The sequence below is a fragment of the Lontra canadensis genome, unplaced genomic scaffold (assembly GCF_010015895.1).
Source record: "Lontra canadensis isolate GAN:19392208 unplaced genomic scaffold, GSC_riverotter_1.0 scaffold23, whole genome shotgun sequence".
Taxonomy (NCBI): domain Eukaryota; kingdom Metazoa; phylum Chordata; class Mammalia; order Carnivora; family Mustelidae; genus Lontra; species Lontra canadensis.
In genome coordinates, this window is record NW_022631017.1 from 17,673,308 (window position 1) to 17,690,611 (window position 17,304).

General features: G+C 37.2%; 1 protein-coding gene across 3 annotated transcripts in view; it reads left to right on the top strand.

The window, feature by feature from the left end:
• Nucleotides 1–17,304, top strand: part of CLVS2 (clavesin 2) — an 81,634-nt gene that overhangs the window by 34,044 nt on the left and 30,286 nt on the right. For all 3 annotated transcript variants that reach the window (XM_032862436.1, XM_032862435.1, XM_032862434.1), the window contains exon 4: nt 16,561–16,671. In XM_032862436.1, the coding sequence (XP_032718327.1) occupies nt 16,561–16,671 (111 nt within the window). The remainder of the gene's footprint in view (nt 1–16,560; nt 16,672–17,304) is intronic.

Consider the following 17,304-nt stretch of genomic DNA (forward strand, 5'->3'; position numbering starts at 1 on the left):
ATCAGATAGAGATGCTCACACATCTCGTTTATACAAATTGGCAGACCAAGGACTAACATGAACTCTCTAATTACATTGCAAGTTTCCAGAAAGAATGGAGACCTTAAGTGCTCGGTACTGCTATGGGGAGACAGTAAAGCAAATCGTTGACATTGCTATTCCAGTGAGGTGCACCATGGGTCAAAGACTTGTTGAGTATTTCTTCCTAAGATACTTTATTTATAGGAAGACTTTACAATAATGGGAAGGAAAACTTCTAAGGAATAGCTCTGGATGATTATTATTTGCCAATAAAGTAACAAGGGATAAAGCAAAAGCAAAAAATCTTTTGGAGGCCACATGAATTTCCAGGTGGCTGAATTAGAATATTCTCAAATTAACCAAAATTGGTACATATCCATAGAATTTTGTGATCAACACAAGAAGAGCAAAGTGAAAACTTTGAGGCATTGACTTAAAAGTTGTTTTTGTAGTTAGAGATACACTCACTAAGTATTTTTGAATTTCGGAGAAGGGATAGTGATCCCAATCTGAACCCTTCCTTCCTTCCTGTTGTAAAACTAACAAGTAATAGAAGGTAAATGTTCCAAGATTAGCTGAACTGAGGCATCATTTTCCTTACCCCCAGCCTTGCAGGAGTGTTCAGAGACTGAATGGGAATTCCTCATTAGCAGTCATGCAGAGGGGGACTGCCTACACTGTGCGTGAGCCCTAGTCGTGCTATTTTTCATGTGTGCTTCTTTGAAGGACACGTGCCTGAAACATCTTTAGACTCTCTCAAGCTGTCTTCATAATCCACTGCCTCACAACCCATATGGACATCACACAGTCTTGGAAGGCAGTGGTAGAGCTAAAAGTGTTCTGGCAAATGATTGGAAAACATCGTTCTGGCTTCAGTGACCTCTTCTCTCCAACTCCTTACTCAAGCCAGCTCCATGATATTGGTCAGGAACTTAAATTAGGGGGAAAATGTGTATTATTATTGTTTTAATAGTATACAGATTACTGTAGCCTTTCAATGTAGTCATAAATCTTAATTTTTTTGCTCTGTTTCTGCTTTCTATATCTTTACTTCAGTGTGAGCTATCCAAGCTTTTGGATATCTTCACATGGATTACTAATACTGAAATCTCAATATATCAGACTTCCTCTTAAATCTTTTCCTTTTCTTGTATCAGTTTCTAGTACAATTAGTGGTGAACTAACCACGATTAAAAAGTAGCAACCTACTTTCAGCCATTCTGTGGTAGGTCCCCTCTGCATCCAACCATTTGTTATGCTGTATCTTCCCCATATTTTTTTAACATGTGTGACTTATTTTCCTTTTATGGTTTCAGACCTTGATAGGACTCAAATTCAGGCTCTAGTTACATGTATAGTGCTAATAGATTTGACTGCGTGTCTCCATCTTCTTGTAATCAGGTAAAGTAGGACATTTTTGCAAGTGTTCCTCAAACAAACTGGGCAAGTCAAAGCATCAAGTCATCATTTTCTATTTCAAGAATTATGCATCAGAAACACCCATAACCCTTATTCCATCCTTATCTCTAACTATTCCCTAGTCTAACTCCAGCCCTCCCATCCCTAACCTTCACCACCTCATCCCTGCTGCCTCATCGTGGGTAGCCATGACAAAAGACCTGGAAGATGGTGGCTCATACATTACTTGGTCATTTTTAAAAAATTAAACTAAAATTCTAACTGGATTTTTTTTTTGTTTTTACCCTGAGATAAAATATCTACATTAGAGTAGTTGTACTAAAACATAAATATAAAATGTCATATTTCTATGGCAAACTACACACCCATGCTACACTAATGTTTCAACAATGCAACTACAATAGACAACTTTGTTCTCAAGAATGTCCACTATAACCCTTTGGCAAGATAACTTGGACGGCTTAGGTAGACTCCACAACTGTCTTCTTAGCCATGCTGCCAACATTTCCTCACATTTACCCTCAACTCTTGACAAATACTCCTGGCAACTATATCTTAAAGGTGGCCCAGTCTACCCATCTCTGGTCCTACTGCTCCTTCTCCCCAGGACACTCTTCCACTTGCTCCATTGCCTCATCCACAACTACCAGATTTTCACTGATAACCCAAAGTCTATTCCATAGTCTACTTCTGGGAGTACTTTCATCATGATTCTTATTTTTCTCTTTGGTCTCTGGCATCGTTTCTTTCCTTCAAACCTAACCACACCTTGTGGAAATTATTTTTTCTTGATTTATGTTACTTACTCTCTTTCCCAGTAGCACACAAATTCCTTCAAGGTAAGGCCTCTGCTTCATTCGCATCCCCTTTACATTTCCCAGGCTAGAATAAGGCTCAGTAAATATTTGCTAAGTTTAATAGATACTTAGAGGGCTATTTTGTGGTATTTATGTTGTTTTTTTAAGCACATGATGTTTTTACCATTAGACATATTTACAAGTTTGTGAGTATGTGTGTGCATGTTCTTGTGTGGTACATGGTCATATAAGAACATTTGAAAAATATAAAATATACGAAGCATAAAATAAAAGTCATCTATTATTCAATTACACAGGATTAACCAGGTGAGTATTTTGATATGTTTCTAAATCTTAAATATTCCTTTTTAAAATAAATGAATGTTTTTTCCTGATTTATTGACTTAATATCATATTTTGATTATTTTTTGTCATTAAGAATTCTTTGAAAATACCATTTTAGTTGCTCTTGAACATTATATATTATAAACACATTATTCATTTATTCACTGTTTTGTTAAAGTAACTTTAAATTGATCCCAATGTTTTCCTCATTACAAAATATGTATAAAACACTGTTATACATAAAATTTTACTCTAATTAATGATGATTTCCTCGTAATTGGTTTCTAGAACTGGCATTAGGGGACAAAAGCAGTATATTTTGAGGTTTCTTCCAGGAATGTTTTACCAATTTATATTCCCTCAACAGAATCTGACGGCTCCTGTCTTGCCAAACCCTTGCAGCATTGAGTTTCATCATTAAAAACAATCTGGTCTAGTTTCACATGCCTGATGTAGGCAGGAGTGTCCTGAAATACCCACTTAAGGATTTCTGCCTAATTCTTTTTATAATTTGCTCTTCTCAATTCCTCCAGCCCGACGTTCTGTGGCTTAATTCCCCTTTGGCAATTTTGAATATGAGATTGTCAGCACTTCTGAATGTGTGATACTAAGGTAGTTTAGAAGTCTAGTGAGAGACCTAATCCATTATTGATACACTGGCTGGGGTAATAGTAAGATCGTCTGCAGTTGACTTACAGATTGGAGCTTGAGTCCTCAAGATACAGGTCACAGAAAATTACTACATATTCTATTTTGATTAGAAGTGGCACAATTTTTTGTTACCCTTGTTATGCATTCATTTTTATTTTTTTTTTTAAAGATTTTATTTATTTATTTGACAGATAGAGATCACAAGTAGGCAGAGAGGCAGGCAGAAAGAGAGAGGAGGAAGCAGGCTCCCTGCTGAGCAGAGAGCCCGATGTGGGGCTCGATCCCAGGACCCTGGGACCGTGACCTGAGCCGAAGGCAGAGGCTTTAACCCACTGAGCCACCCAGGCGCCCCTGCATTCATTTTTAATAGAAGAGCCTGACTTGGGAACACGATGATGTAATTTTATAAGTTGGTAATTTTTACTTTGGGTTCTCTCCTGCTGTTATACTTGACTGAAATTTGTATTTCATGGATGGTGAAGAGGTGTGACAATGGCCTTGTATCGTGTTCTGCAGGCCTTGTGTTAATTGTCTTGCCTCCTGTGTGTACCAGGCACACACCAGCAGCAACTAACTTAAGTAAGCCTTGTGTCTTCGTGTTAAGGCTCTATGGCTGTGATTTGCTTCAATCTGTTTTCAACCTTCTCTGACAGAATAAGTAGCTGGGGAGAACACCATACTTATTTTGCTCACAAAAGAAAGATCTTCCTGCCTGTTATGTGATGACTAAACATGTTCCAATTAGTTTTCCGGTTGGTTTTACTTTAAGAAATAGTTTTAGCTAGGAAGAGCTCTTTTGAGGAGGAATATTTTATATAATATCCCACTAAGCTGTGTCAACACTCAGACATTCCTCTCTCCACGCAGAGTTGATGCCATTGAATCACCAGTGTAATTTAAGAGTTTTATCCAGGTGTAGGGATTTCTCTAAACTAATAAACCAGCATTTGTATTCCAAGGACCCTTGGCAAGTGAGGAGGGTCGTGTTTGAAGCAAAGTTACCCAGCACCAACTGATTAATGGTGGGCACAGGAAAAAAATATAATGATTTGTCTAGAACTAGAGTATACTAGAGACTTTGAGATAGATTAGTCAGTTCTAGCCCGCAGACTGCAGAGTCCCTGACCATATAGTCATAGGGGACTCTAGGAGGCTTTCTCTCTATAGTATCCCTCTGTTGTATTTAGTAATTCTGTGTTTGTGGCAGGGATTCTTTTGTTGACAGGAATGCATTTATCTTATGAGTAAGTAGATTCATCACTGGAACCTAGAAGCCAAGTGTATGGATTACTTCAATACAAGTGTTCAAAACTAGCAGGAAAAGGAAAAAAAAAGGAGTAATATTTTTTTTTCCTGTGGCATCCGTGTATAACAAGTTATTATGCTGTTATTTACAATATATTTACATGTTATTTACAAGTGATTGTTATGTTTACTTATTATTTACAAATGACAAATTACTGGTCAGAAAGGAATTGGGGTTATTCTTTGTAGATTTAAACAAACCAACTATACTGTTACTTAAGATTTTTTTTTTTAAAGATTTTATTTATTTGTCGGAGAGAGAGAGAGTGAGCACAGGCAGACAGAATGGCAGGCAGAGGCAGAGGGAGAAGCAAACTCCCTGCTTAGCAAGGAGCCCGATGTGGGACTCGATCCCAGGACGCTGGGATCATGACCTGAGCCGAAGGCAGCTGCTTAACCAACTGAGCCACCCAGGCGTCCCTTATTTAAGATTTTTAAAACAAAATTAAAAATTTAGAAATTATGGTCTATACTAAGATTACAGCAATGATAAGAAGATCACAAAACACTCATTTTCACTTGAGCAGATGATGATCATGTGCTGTCTTGGATGAGGAAAGGGTAACTCCTTGCTTTTCTCTGGGTCTGTGGCTTTTTAAACTGGAGAACCCCTTGACCACCACTGTGTCCTGAGTGACCTGAGAAGATTCCTCCTAGTCTTCTTGAGTGAAAGTTAAGAGTCTCTTAGTCCAAACAATAAATTCTGATTGTAGAATCATGAAAACAATGTAATAAAATCCTTGTATTCAAAATGTTGGTGTGAGACCTGAGCTTCCCACAGCATATATCCACTCACAATTAAAGGTCATGATTATTCAACACCTTAGAATCCTATGGCAGGTTTCCTAGTAATTTGCATTGAGAACGTACAGGCCTTTGATAAGTCCCTCTATGCTTTCTTTCATGCACCCTATAAAGGAGACTATCAGGCAACTTCATTGTACACGGGCATCATTTCTCATTAACTTAAAAATGAAACCAGAGGACACCCTCAGACAAAACTGAAAAAGAACAAATCTAGCACATCTTTATAAAGGGAACTGAATTTCATAAAAGGACAATGACAGCGCAAAAAAGAATTATTAGGAGTCACAGTGTCATGAAGCCTTCATTAGCTAAATATTGATGTATATAGGAGGATGGGGGGAAATGGCTACTTTTTAAATAGAAATGTCAGAAATGATATATATTTGCCTTTGGGTAGAACACACTCTGTTGACCACCCCTAAGAGAAATACATGTTGACACACTTATATTCATGAAAGACAATTTAAACAATAGCTGACATTTTCCCAAAGGTCTTAGAACAAAAAGATATTGTAAAGTATGTCATGCAAATCTAGGGATATTAATTTTAAATTTAAAAATTTAATCTAAAAAGTTATCTATATTTTAATACATATTTAGATTAGGATTTTAATATTTGGGAGGGCAAAATCATTTCAAAATATATTCATATCTTAAAAATTTTAAGATATGATATGATTAAGATATGATATATGATATATGATATTTTAATTCTAAAAAGAATTTTTACCTAGAATGCTACATATTAATGGGAAATTAATGTATACTGTTAGTTACTTTTTAAAATGATCTGTCATGATTAATCCATGTTTCTTAAAACCTTTATTAAAATTAAGATGTAGTTTTCTGAGGAATCATTACAATTTAAGTCTGTAATTTATGTGCATTTTTTTCAGAGATTGCTCATCAAATAGGAAATCTCGCTAAGTGCTTATTTTAAAATACAATGTGATATATCTTTGAAGGCTGACTTGTTTCCTCTAATAAGAATTGATTACTCATTTTTTAACCATTTAATTATTTTTTTCTCTTTTCTCAAACTCCCATGTGTTAAGTAAACCTAGAAAATGTTAATAATTATTGTTTCTCTACATATCAGAGCAGTTACCTCTTTTGGTTAAATTTTGTTTCTACACAATTCTTTGCATCTAACCCAGTTCCTTTACTATCTGCTTACCGATAGCATGAAGTTTTACCAGGCAGTTAGAAGTTAGGAGGTTGGAGGTGAGGCACCCTCCTGCATTTGTACAACCCCAGTTTAAAACTTAGCTCTGTGGGCACCTGCGTGGTTCAGGCAGTTAAGCATCTGCCTTGGACTCAGGTCATGATCCCAGGGTCCTGGAATCAAGCCCCACATTGGGTATCTTGCTCAGCAGAGAGCCTGCTTCTTCCTCTCCCTCTGCAGGCTGCTGCTCCCCCTGCTTATGCTCTGTCTCTGTCAAATTAAATAAATAAAATCTTGAAGGTGGGGGGGAACCTTAGCTGTGTACCACGTCAAGAGCCTTTGTTTTCAATCTGTTATTTGCCTCCATTTACATACAGCTCGTTACCAGTTATGAGGCAGGCATAGAAAAAGACATTCCAATTAGCTGGTCATTAAATAGTTTCCTGGCTGTTCTCTCTCAATTTGGCAAAATACACTAGTTAGAATATTTTGGTAAAAATCCTTGTTTCCCTCATGAAAGCAATGAAATGACTTGCCTAGGTCTGCCTGCCCAATATTAATGAGGCTACAAATATGGAGTTGCAGCTATAGCTCCATTCTCTTTAGGTCCAGATACTGCACGGAATGCTAGAAGTGGGAAATGGAAGCAGACCTTTGGAACTAGGACAAACATGATTTCCTTCAGGAATCTTGATCTTTAAGAAAATAGGTAGGATGGATATACAAATAGCTTACCCAACATTCTAAAAGATAGATATGAATATACAAATGCTATTATGCCCAAAAGTCACATTTAGGAAAATATGGTGGGGTTAGTATGTCAAGGCACATCAGTTTTTTTTCTTTTTTTCCTTGCCTTGCCCCCCCTTCCTTCTTTTATTCTTTCTTTCCTTCCTTCCTTCCTTCCATGTGCTCATTTTCTTTATTAGATTAGCTAAGAGAATCTTTATTAAAATGTTCTGAATTCTCTATTAACAGAACTCTTAATTGAGACTTTCCTACAACTATCCAGAATGTTAAACCTGTATTCTCCACATTGGCAAACTTTCACTGTGTACTCTTCCATTTCCACTCTATTCTCTTCAATATTCTGGGCTGCATTTTAGGTCTGTCCTTCCCAGGGATGCCTTCCTCATCTTCCCCCTTTTCCTAACACTTCTCTGTAAAGCAGACCAATCTTAAGTTTCAACATATCTGAAGGATATTGCACTAATATTGGTGCAATCTAAGGAGCTAGTAGTACCGGCTGCTGTAATAGTCACCTTCTACTTTCTATACCTAGGCACACTTTTAGAAAGTGTGATATTATTATATATGTTTTATACCTACGAAGCAATGTAAAAATTATTCTCATAATTCCAGACTTTTATATAGAATTTCATGTCATCTATATAAAACTTAACTGAAAAAAATTAGAAGCATACCTTAAGATTGCTTTTGTCTCTGGTTGGTAAGGTTATGAGTAACTTTTTTTTTTAATACTTTATTTGATATTCAGAATGTCTATAATAATTATGTCCAATATCTATACTAAAATCAGCATAAAAGAATAGTGCAATATTTTTAATTTTAGTATAATTTTAGGGATACAATTATGGAATTAAAAGTGTAATTTCTAGGTGTTATATGCTATGATTTATCATTATATGCACTTTGGCATCGTGCATATAATAGTTGAAATTATATGCTTCAAAAAAGTGCAGTAAAGGTAGAAAAGAAAAACAAACATTTAAAAAAAAATTAATGGGGATGCCAATTTGGTGCAGTCCCTTAAGCATCTGACTCTTGGTTTTGGCTAAGGTTGTGATCTTGGGGTCATGATATTATGCCCCGTATTGAATTCTGAGCTCAGTGGGGACTCTGCCTGGGACTCTCTCTCCCTCTCCCTCTGTAACCACCCTAAAATCAATCAGTCAATCAATCTATCTATCTTTAAAAAGGCTAATGAGTTTAATTTTGAATGAGTGAGTTGCACATACAATTTTTGCCTATGTTTACACTGAGGTCAGTTCTGAACAATCTTGATCATTTCAGGAACCCTAGACAGTCTTGTGAAACAAGACCAAAGTTGTATTTTTTTTTATTTATTTTTTTAAGATTTTATTTATTTATTTGACAGACAGAGATCACAAGTAGACAGAAAGGCAGGCAGAGAGAGAGGAGGAAGCAGGCTCCCTGCTGAGCAGAGAGCCAGATATAGGGCTTCATCCCAGGACCCTGGGATCACGACCCGAGCCGAAAGCAGAGGCTTTAACCCACTGAGCCACCTGGGTGCCCCCAAAGTTGTATTTTTAATTCTCATAAAAAAACTTCATTTTGCTCATTTATGGCTGCAAACTGTACTTTGATTGTACCAGAAATTATATTGATTTATATTGTTCTCAAATCTTACAATTTACTTGTAATAGTATTTTACAATTTTTTTTGTATTTCATCAAAATCAATTAAAGAATTTAATAATATATTAACAATTCATTCTCCAGTTTTTCTTCTTGGATAGCTAGATATCTGAGGCAAACGTATTTTTGCTAAAAATATATCAATAACTTACCTATGTACATTTGATACAGATACGTATATTTACCTCTCTATAGAGTGCCCACAGTGCCAGTATCTATGGTGTCTATACAGTTTATATGCCAATGAAAAGAAAGTAGAGGCTTTGCTTTGACTGATATCATTTTGTAATCGTTGGCAATAGCAATCAACTTTTAAGGAAACTCACATATTATGTGAAGGAAATGCTTCCAAATCCGTCTTCTCCCAAAGAAAGATGTTTACTTGAGTGTATGGTCAACAGAGGCTTGGAGAGATGTTGAATTCCACTAGACCTTTGGCAGGCCAAGTTTCCATTAACTCAGTGTTCAGTCAAGAAAATCTGTACATCCAGCAGAAAGTGTACCACTCAAGAAGAAAATGAACGGAAGCAGGTGAATTGCCAGAAGTTTTTAGTAGGTAGAAATTCTGTTAACTTTCTTCTACCCATCTTGGCTGTACTCTCACTGATTACAAGGTGCTTCTTACTTCATAATCTCCAATGAAGAATATTATGGCCAGCAGAGTCAGTGATCAGCATATTGTATGTTGTATTCTATTCTATTCTATCAAGTTTTCATTTATTTGAGAAGAAGAGAGGAGATAGAGAGAGGGGGAGTCACAGGAGCAGGGGGGAGGGCAGAGGAAGAGGGAGAAGCAGATTCCTTACTCAGCAGGGGAGCCTGATGAGGGACTTGATCCCAGGACCCTGAGATGATGACCTGAGTCAAAGGCAGATGCTTTTTTGACTGAGCCACACAGGCACCCCTGTAAGCTGTTATTTTAATTATTAGTTTGTACTATGTAGTGTTTTAGGACCAAACAACGTCTCATTAAACCATTATAAAATTACTTCCATGGTCGTTTCTATGTGTGTAGTGAAAACTGATATTTAATACGGTAGCCCAGTATTTGGAGGTATGCTTAATGATTAACTGCTATGGTTGGCCATTAACAGTCCTAATAAATGTTTCCATTTTGCAGATAAGGAAATTGTGGCTCAGCTTACTTAAATATTCTACTTAAGTGGTAAATACCAGAATCTATTCTGTTCAAAAAACATTCATCTAGCTCTGCTCTGGGATACACACACACACACACACACACACACACACACACGCTGAAGTTTTTAAAATGTTAGGAATGTAAAAATGAATCACACACGGTCTGGATCTGAGTTCAGTGCACAAAACAGAAATCTCTCTGGATAACTCAATGACAAATGGATTTACATTGGAAACGTGGGAGGAATTACATTGTCACTAGGGGACTGTGTCTGCTTTCTTCGTTCTGAGGTCCCAACCCTGCAGATGTGACTCAGAGGTCAAGAAACTGCTGTCTCCACCCTCTCACTACTGCCATCCCAGCAGCCTCTGACCTAGTGAAACCTAGATAGTAGAGGGTAGTATCCACATACTGCCATGAACAGTTGTCCCACTGGAGTTTGCATAGCAGCTGCCACTGCAGCAAAAAAAAAAATATGACTGTTGCCTCCACTTGGTCCTTTAAACCTTGCTCACATGCTTCTAATTGACAGAACTCTCTTATTTAGAAGCCCAGCTGTCAGATTCTTTTGTTTTCGCCTTCCATCCCCTGCCCTATTGGTTGGGGCACGAAGTAGGTAGAGATGGATGCAGGCCCAGCACCAACAGACCATATAAAACACACAATCAAGCACTTGAAGAGCTCCCAGTTTAATAGTTGAGGTGGACAAATGAAGAGACAATTTCAGGGTCATATGGGCAAGTGCAGTGAGAGACTGAGGCACTGTGCTCATGATGGCAGAGATGGGCTTTCAAGGGAGAACGGGGCATGGAAAAGTGAGAGAAGGGATTGAAAAGAGCTTCCTGGAGATGCTGTCACCTGGAGTAGGTCTTAAAAGATCAACTTTAGAAGACAACAGGAAAAGGGAGGGAAAGACATGCCAGGCACATGGGAGAGAACAGACAACAAGCTTTAAAACCACACATGAACATTAACAGATGTGACAAGGGTACAGGGAAGAGATGTGCCAAGCAGGGGAGAGGACACAGTGGATTTGGGGCTTTACTGTGATCATGAGGGTGAATGTGAAAATATGAAGCTACACAGAGCTAAGGATATAAATGTTGCAGGGCTTGGGGCATGATTAGAGGTGAGAAGATCAGACTTCTGGTTTCCAGTTCTGCTTGTAGGAAGCATGGAAGATGCTACTTTGTCCTAACAACAAACAGCTGGACAGACTGAAAGATCAACAACTCTTCTTAGATTCATAGAGAGGTGAGGTAGCTCCTCTGTCACCAAGACTGGAGGGACAGACAGGTGAACGCAGGGAGTCTTGGCTTACTGGAGCAGAGACTCATAAGGGGAAACAGATCTTGGTGGGAACTAATGCTGGGACAGGACATCATGAATGTTAAATGACAAATTGCTGGAGGCTCGCTGGGAATGGGGCTGAGAGTTAAAAATTCCAGGGGGCCCAGTCATAGAGGGCCCTCCACACTTTTCTGATATTTACTTCCAGGAGCTGGACCAGGTTTTCAGTAAATATTAGGAAAAAATCCCCTTGTGCTTCTGTCAGAGGGAAAGGAAAAGAAACCATTTCAAAATATGTCAGAGCACTCTGTTATTGTTTTTCTCCAAGTTTTTATTTAAATTCCACTTAGTGCACATACAGTGTATTATGAGTTTCACATATAGAATTCAGTAATTCAACACTTACATACAACACTTGGTGCTCATCACAAGTGCCCTCCTCTGATCTTAACAGGGTCTGCCCTCAGGAGAAAGTTAACCAGAGCCTAATTTGCGGGGGTATTGTTAGAAACTGGCCTGGGGGTAGGAAGGTACCCAATTCTAGCCTTCCACATAGGAAAAGAGAAATACCCAACTCTAGGCTACCTGCCCCACCTAAGAGAAGAGAAAAAAACTGAGAAACTCTTGGGAGTTCACAGACCAGAGGCACTGACTCACTAGCAGACTAAGACCTCATCACAGGACTGTGGAACACTTCCCTCCCACCACACCTCACCAAAGCATTACAGTTGGCTGACTTACAGCAGTTCCTTTTATCTGGTACATCATGTCTGGCTATCAAGAAGCAAATTATAAAGCATACTAGAAAAAATAAAAAAACACAACTTGAAGAGACAGAGCAAGCATCAGAACCAGACACGGCAGGAATGTTGGAATTATCAGACTAGGGACTTTAAACAACTTTGATCGATAGGCTAAGTGCTCTAATGGGTAAAGTAGACAACATGCAAAAACAGATGGACAGTATAAGCAGAGAGATGGAAAGTCTAAGAAAGAAGAAAAAATATCTAGAGATCAGAAACACTGTAACAGAAACGATGCCTTTGGTGGACTTATTAGTAGACTGGACTTGACTAAAGAAAGAATTTCTAAGCTTAAGAATATATCAATAAAAACCTCTAAAACTGGAAAAAAGAAAGAACACTGAACAAAAAAGCTGGAACAGAGTATCCAAGGACCTCGATGGCTACAGAAGGCATAATGTGAGAATCAATATAGTACCACAAGGAGACAAGAAAGGAAGGAAAGACGGGCAATCATGGTGAGAAGGAGGGAATCAAGGGTTATATTGTCCTTGTTTTGGACTTCGATGCCTGAGAGGTGGCCCCGAATCCGAATTTTAACCTAGATGAATTTCACTGCAAAGTCAGGGGTTTCCCTTCTCTTTTGTCCTCTCTCAACTGTTTTTTGGTGCTGATCACGTCCTTCCTTATGTAAAGATATACCCAAGAAAGCCAATGAACTCATATGTAAGTTTTGTGTGTATGTGTGCGTGTTCATTTTTCGATAAAGGTGCATGAGCTCCACATGATTGTCGGTTTAAAAATACTGAGCCAAGACATTTAGCTTCACAACTTGATAGCTGATGCTTATTCACTTTTGTTCTGGAGATTAAATGCCCATTCGGGAGAGCGTATTTTAAAAGCATTCCAAGTAGTTCTGCTTCAGGTAGTGCAGTAGGTTAAAAGTTCTTGAAGATATTCCTGCCATGAAACACAGAGGTGTTAGATAAATCACAACAAAAATATTTTCACATCCTTTGTTAAACTCTAGGGAGCATGAGAGAAGTCACCACCCCTCACCCGCCCCTGAACTGTGAGGCAAGAACACTAAGTCTTCTGGAAAAACAAAACAAAACAAAAACCAGGAGAATTAAGTGAAGCCAGGTGGTTCTGGAGGCAAGTGTTGACTGCGGGAACCTGCCCCTTTCGAGGGTAATGATTGCCTAAGGCCTGGGGTGGGCAGAAGCCAAGATGAGGCTTGCCTCAGCTGAGACTAAGGGCAAATCGGGACTAAATATGAGACTCTGCATTCCTCCAGGGAAGATTTGTGCTAGGAAAATCCCTGCTGGCTAGGAAACCTTTAAATAAACCTCTCCTTCTCTCCCGTAAGTGGGTAGAAAAATAATAGTAATGATAATATTGGTAATTAATAATAATATTGGTATTAATAATAACAATAGTCTTCTCTGATAATCTGAGACCATAATTTTCTCATGTGAGTTTGAGATTTGAATATGCACTGTACTATCAGAGGAATCCCAAAATGGGAAATTACATTAAAGCCAAACCAGATTGATAGCTGGTAGGAGTAGGAGTAGGAGCTAGTAGGAGCTGATACAGACCTTATCTGGAGCAAGGCATCTTCAAGCCACCTACTTCACAATTCCCAATGATTAATATCAGCCACATATGAGTTCACCATAGACAAGATACTATAAGCAAGATCAGCAGATACAGTAACCCAATGCAGGTACTCAAGGACTAAGAAAATACCTATGTATTAAATAGTTATATTATTAAATAATGTTATTAATGATGTAATTAAAATAAGCAAAGACAAAGTAACTAGGGAATTAAAGTTACATGAAAATCTATCTCATAACCCATAAATTGGCAAAAATTAAACAGATTGACAATACCAAGTGCAGTATGTGGAAGAGCTGGAACCTTCCTTATTGCTGGGGGGAGGAGGGGTGGAAATTGATATAATCACTGTTACCAATCATGTAAAGTTGAAGTATGTACACTCTATGACTCAACGTTAACACTTTAGAGATACACGCCACACAAACCCTCGAACATACCCGAGAGGCAGGTACAAGATGAAGTCTACACAGCAGAAGGGCTGGTGATGGCAAAGCAGACCAAATATTTGGAAAACAATATGCACTGACAAGAGAAAATAAATTATGATGTACTGTACAATAGTAGGCTATATACAAACGTGACAATGAATTACAGCTGCGCATGTATAAAACTCAAACATGAGGAGCCTCAAAAACAATGTAATGTGACAACAGAAGAATACATTCGTTACGGTGACATATTTAAAAAGTGTAAGTACTTAGAAAAACCTAACTATATTTTAGAGATGTTTTTATGTATACATACAATTCTTTGACACAGAAAAAATTATAAAATATAAAAATAAATAAGATATACAAAATTATAAAAGAACAGGTAAAAATATAATATAAATTTATAATATTACCAAAGTAAAAGCAAGAAAATTACAATATGAAATTTTAAAATGTGGGAAAGGGTCAGAGAACATGAATACAGTGAACTTTAAGGTTACTAGCCATGTCTAGTTCTTAAGCTGAATGGAGGGCACTTTCATGTTTATCTTAGCATTCTCTAAATTGTATATACGTTATTCTCTCTTTATGTATAAAAATGTCATGACTTAAAAAATATTATGTCTGTATTTCTAGCTGATTCATTTCTATTATTCTAACAACTTCTTGAGGAATGAAAAGTACATGTTTATTAAGGAAGTAAGGCACTGACATAAAAGGAGACATATTTTACCTTCAGTTATTCTAATGTATTTATGTATTTATTTATTTATTTAAGTACTGTTGTCTTTTATGGTGTGTTACTCCCAGAGATAAAAATTGCTTTGCAAAGAGAAGCGCTTATTAGCTCTGAAAATGAACATAGAAAACCATGAATTAATTATTAATGCTCCTAAGTGTCCCCCCAAAACTAGAACATTTTAATGGGATTATACCATGCATGTTTTTGACTAGACAATCTAATATAAGAAAAAATTTAGGGGCGCCTGGGTGGCTTAGTCATTAAGCGTCTGCCTTTGGCTCTTCAGGCTTCTTGCTCAGCAGGAAGCTTGCCTCGCCCTCTCCCACTCGCCCTGCTTGTCTTCCCTCTCTCACTGTATCTCTCTGTATCAAATACATAAAATCTTAAAAAAAAAAAAAAAGAAAGAAAAAGTCTAAATTTAGAAAATGCATCTGTGATTATTTCAGTTCCTTTGCTTTTCCTTTGCTCCCATTCATGTTCTGAATAGAATCCAAAAGAATTCCAGTTATTGTGATAACTTGAGAGACGCTTCTAGTGGTATAGTTTGTTTTTAATAAGACTTTTGTAGTCAGTTCAGTGTGGGGTTTTGAACTAGTAGCAGGAATCAGTCCATTTATGTGGAATCTGTAGCATACTCAAATGAGGTCAGATGTTGCAATTCATTCAGTTAAGGATTTCCTTCGTATTACGGAGTGAAGTGGGATGTACCTCTTTAGTCACACAGAAAGAAAACACCTCTCTAAATCACTTCACATGCAAAATTTACACAAGTGAGCTCTTGCTGAAGAGGGGGTTGGCTTTACAATAGGCCCAATTTCTTCCTGTGGGGTGCGCTATGAGGGTGTTGACTTAATTTAACATAGCAAAATGCATCCCTACACTTCTTACGCTACAACACTAAGCTTTGATTTTGTTTTCTCATATTTCCTGCCCTTTTTTATAGCTGAAATAAGGGAAGGAGAATGTTTATAATGAGGTCGGTAAGATAGAATAAAGTGAGTTTTCTTTTTTAAAGATTTTATTTATTCATTTTGAGAGAGAGAAAGACTGAGAGAGAGCATGAGCAGGGGGAAAGGCAGAATGAGAGGGGGAAGCAGACTCCCCACAGAGCCAGGAGCCCAACATGGGACTCAATCCCAGAATCTGGAACTCTTAACCTGAGCTGAAGGCAGATGCTTAGTCACCTGAGTCACCCAGGCCCCCCCTGAAGTGAGTTTTGATATAAGACAGTGCTCACATCGTAGATAACTATAGTGAAATTCTAAAAAATATTTTAATTTAAATACACTTTAGAACAGAAATAATTTAAATGAAACACTTATCTAATGTAAATTCAGTATTTGACAAATCCCTAATGTCTTTTATTTCTGTTTCTTGGCCTATAATGACTGTTAACAGTTTGTAGGCTTAAATTATGGCACTTCCTAAAAATGTTGAAGTTCTTATCAACAAACTGCTAGAGAAGGATTTGCTCTATTACATATTGCTTCAGTTTAGGCCTGAAAGTTACAGTGTTTCATGCAGTAAGATTCTTCCTTCTTTCTAATTTATTTTAACTGTACAAATCATCTCATTTAAGCATGCGGAATAACAAATTTATAAACCATATGACCTTCCTTAAGCCTTTTCAATATACTAAAGCATGTGTTGATTTTCTCCCCACTCCGTGTCTCTTTAGGATAGTTTCCCAGCACGATTTGGAGGAATTCATTTTGTCAATCAGCCGTGGTATATCCATGCCCTGTACACCGTTATCCGGCCTTTCCTAAAGGAGAAGACTCGGAAAAGGGTATTTGTTTGTTTCTTTGTTTATATATTCTTTCTCCTCCCACATTCAATGAATTATGCTGTATAACATGTACATAATATTGGCTGTGGTCACATGTGCCTCTATATTGCATATAAATATTCAACATACAAGACATTTAAAAATTTTCAAAGACCTTATGATTAATTCTGATCACTGTATATATGAAAGAAATATTTAAAAGTCTGCTTCTCTACTCTCCCACAAATTGGGAGAACATTTCAGTACATTCATGAGATATTAAAGCATAGGTTTAAAAGTAAAAAAAAATAATAATAATTGTGTCATGTTTTTAGATTATTAGTATACTTAATTTCAAGTGAGACCTAGAAAAAAGTTGTACTTTTATAAGCTGATGTATGAATGTTAGTTATTTCACAATATGTATCACATTGAGTATAGTGAATTTTGTAATCTCTAATGTAACTTTATAGTGATTGTCATGATCACTCACACATTTCAGAAAGAATGCTGATATGTAGAAATATTAACATTTCTTTAAATGGCAAGTTACTTGAGTTCCAAGACTGATTTTCATCTAACAATGAGGATATTCAAAGTACATACAACAAAATAATCATTTTTTTCTGTGAATAAGACAATTTATATAAGGTA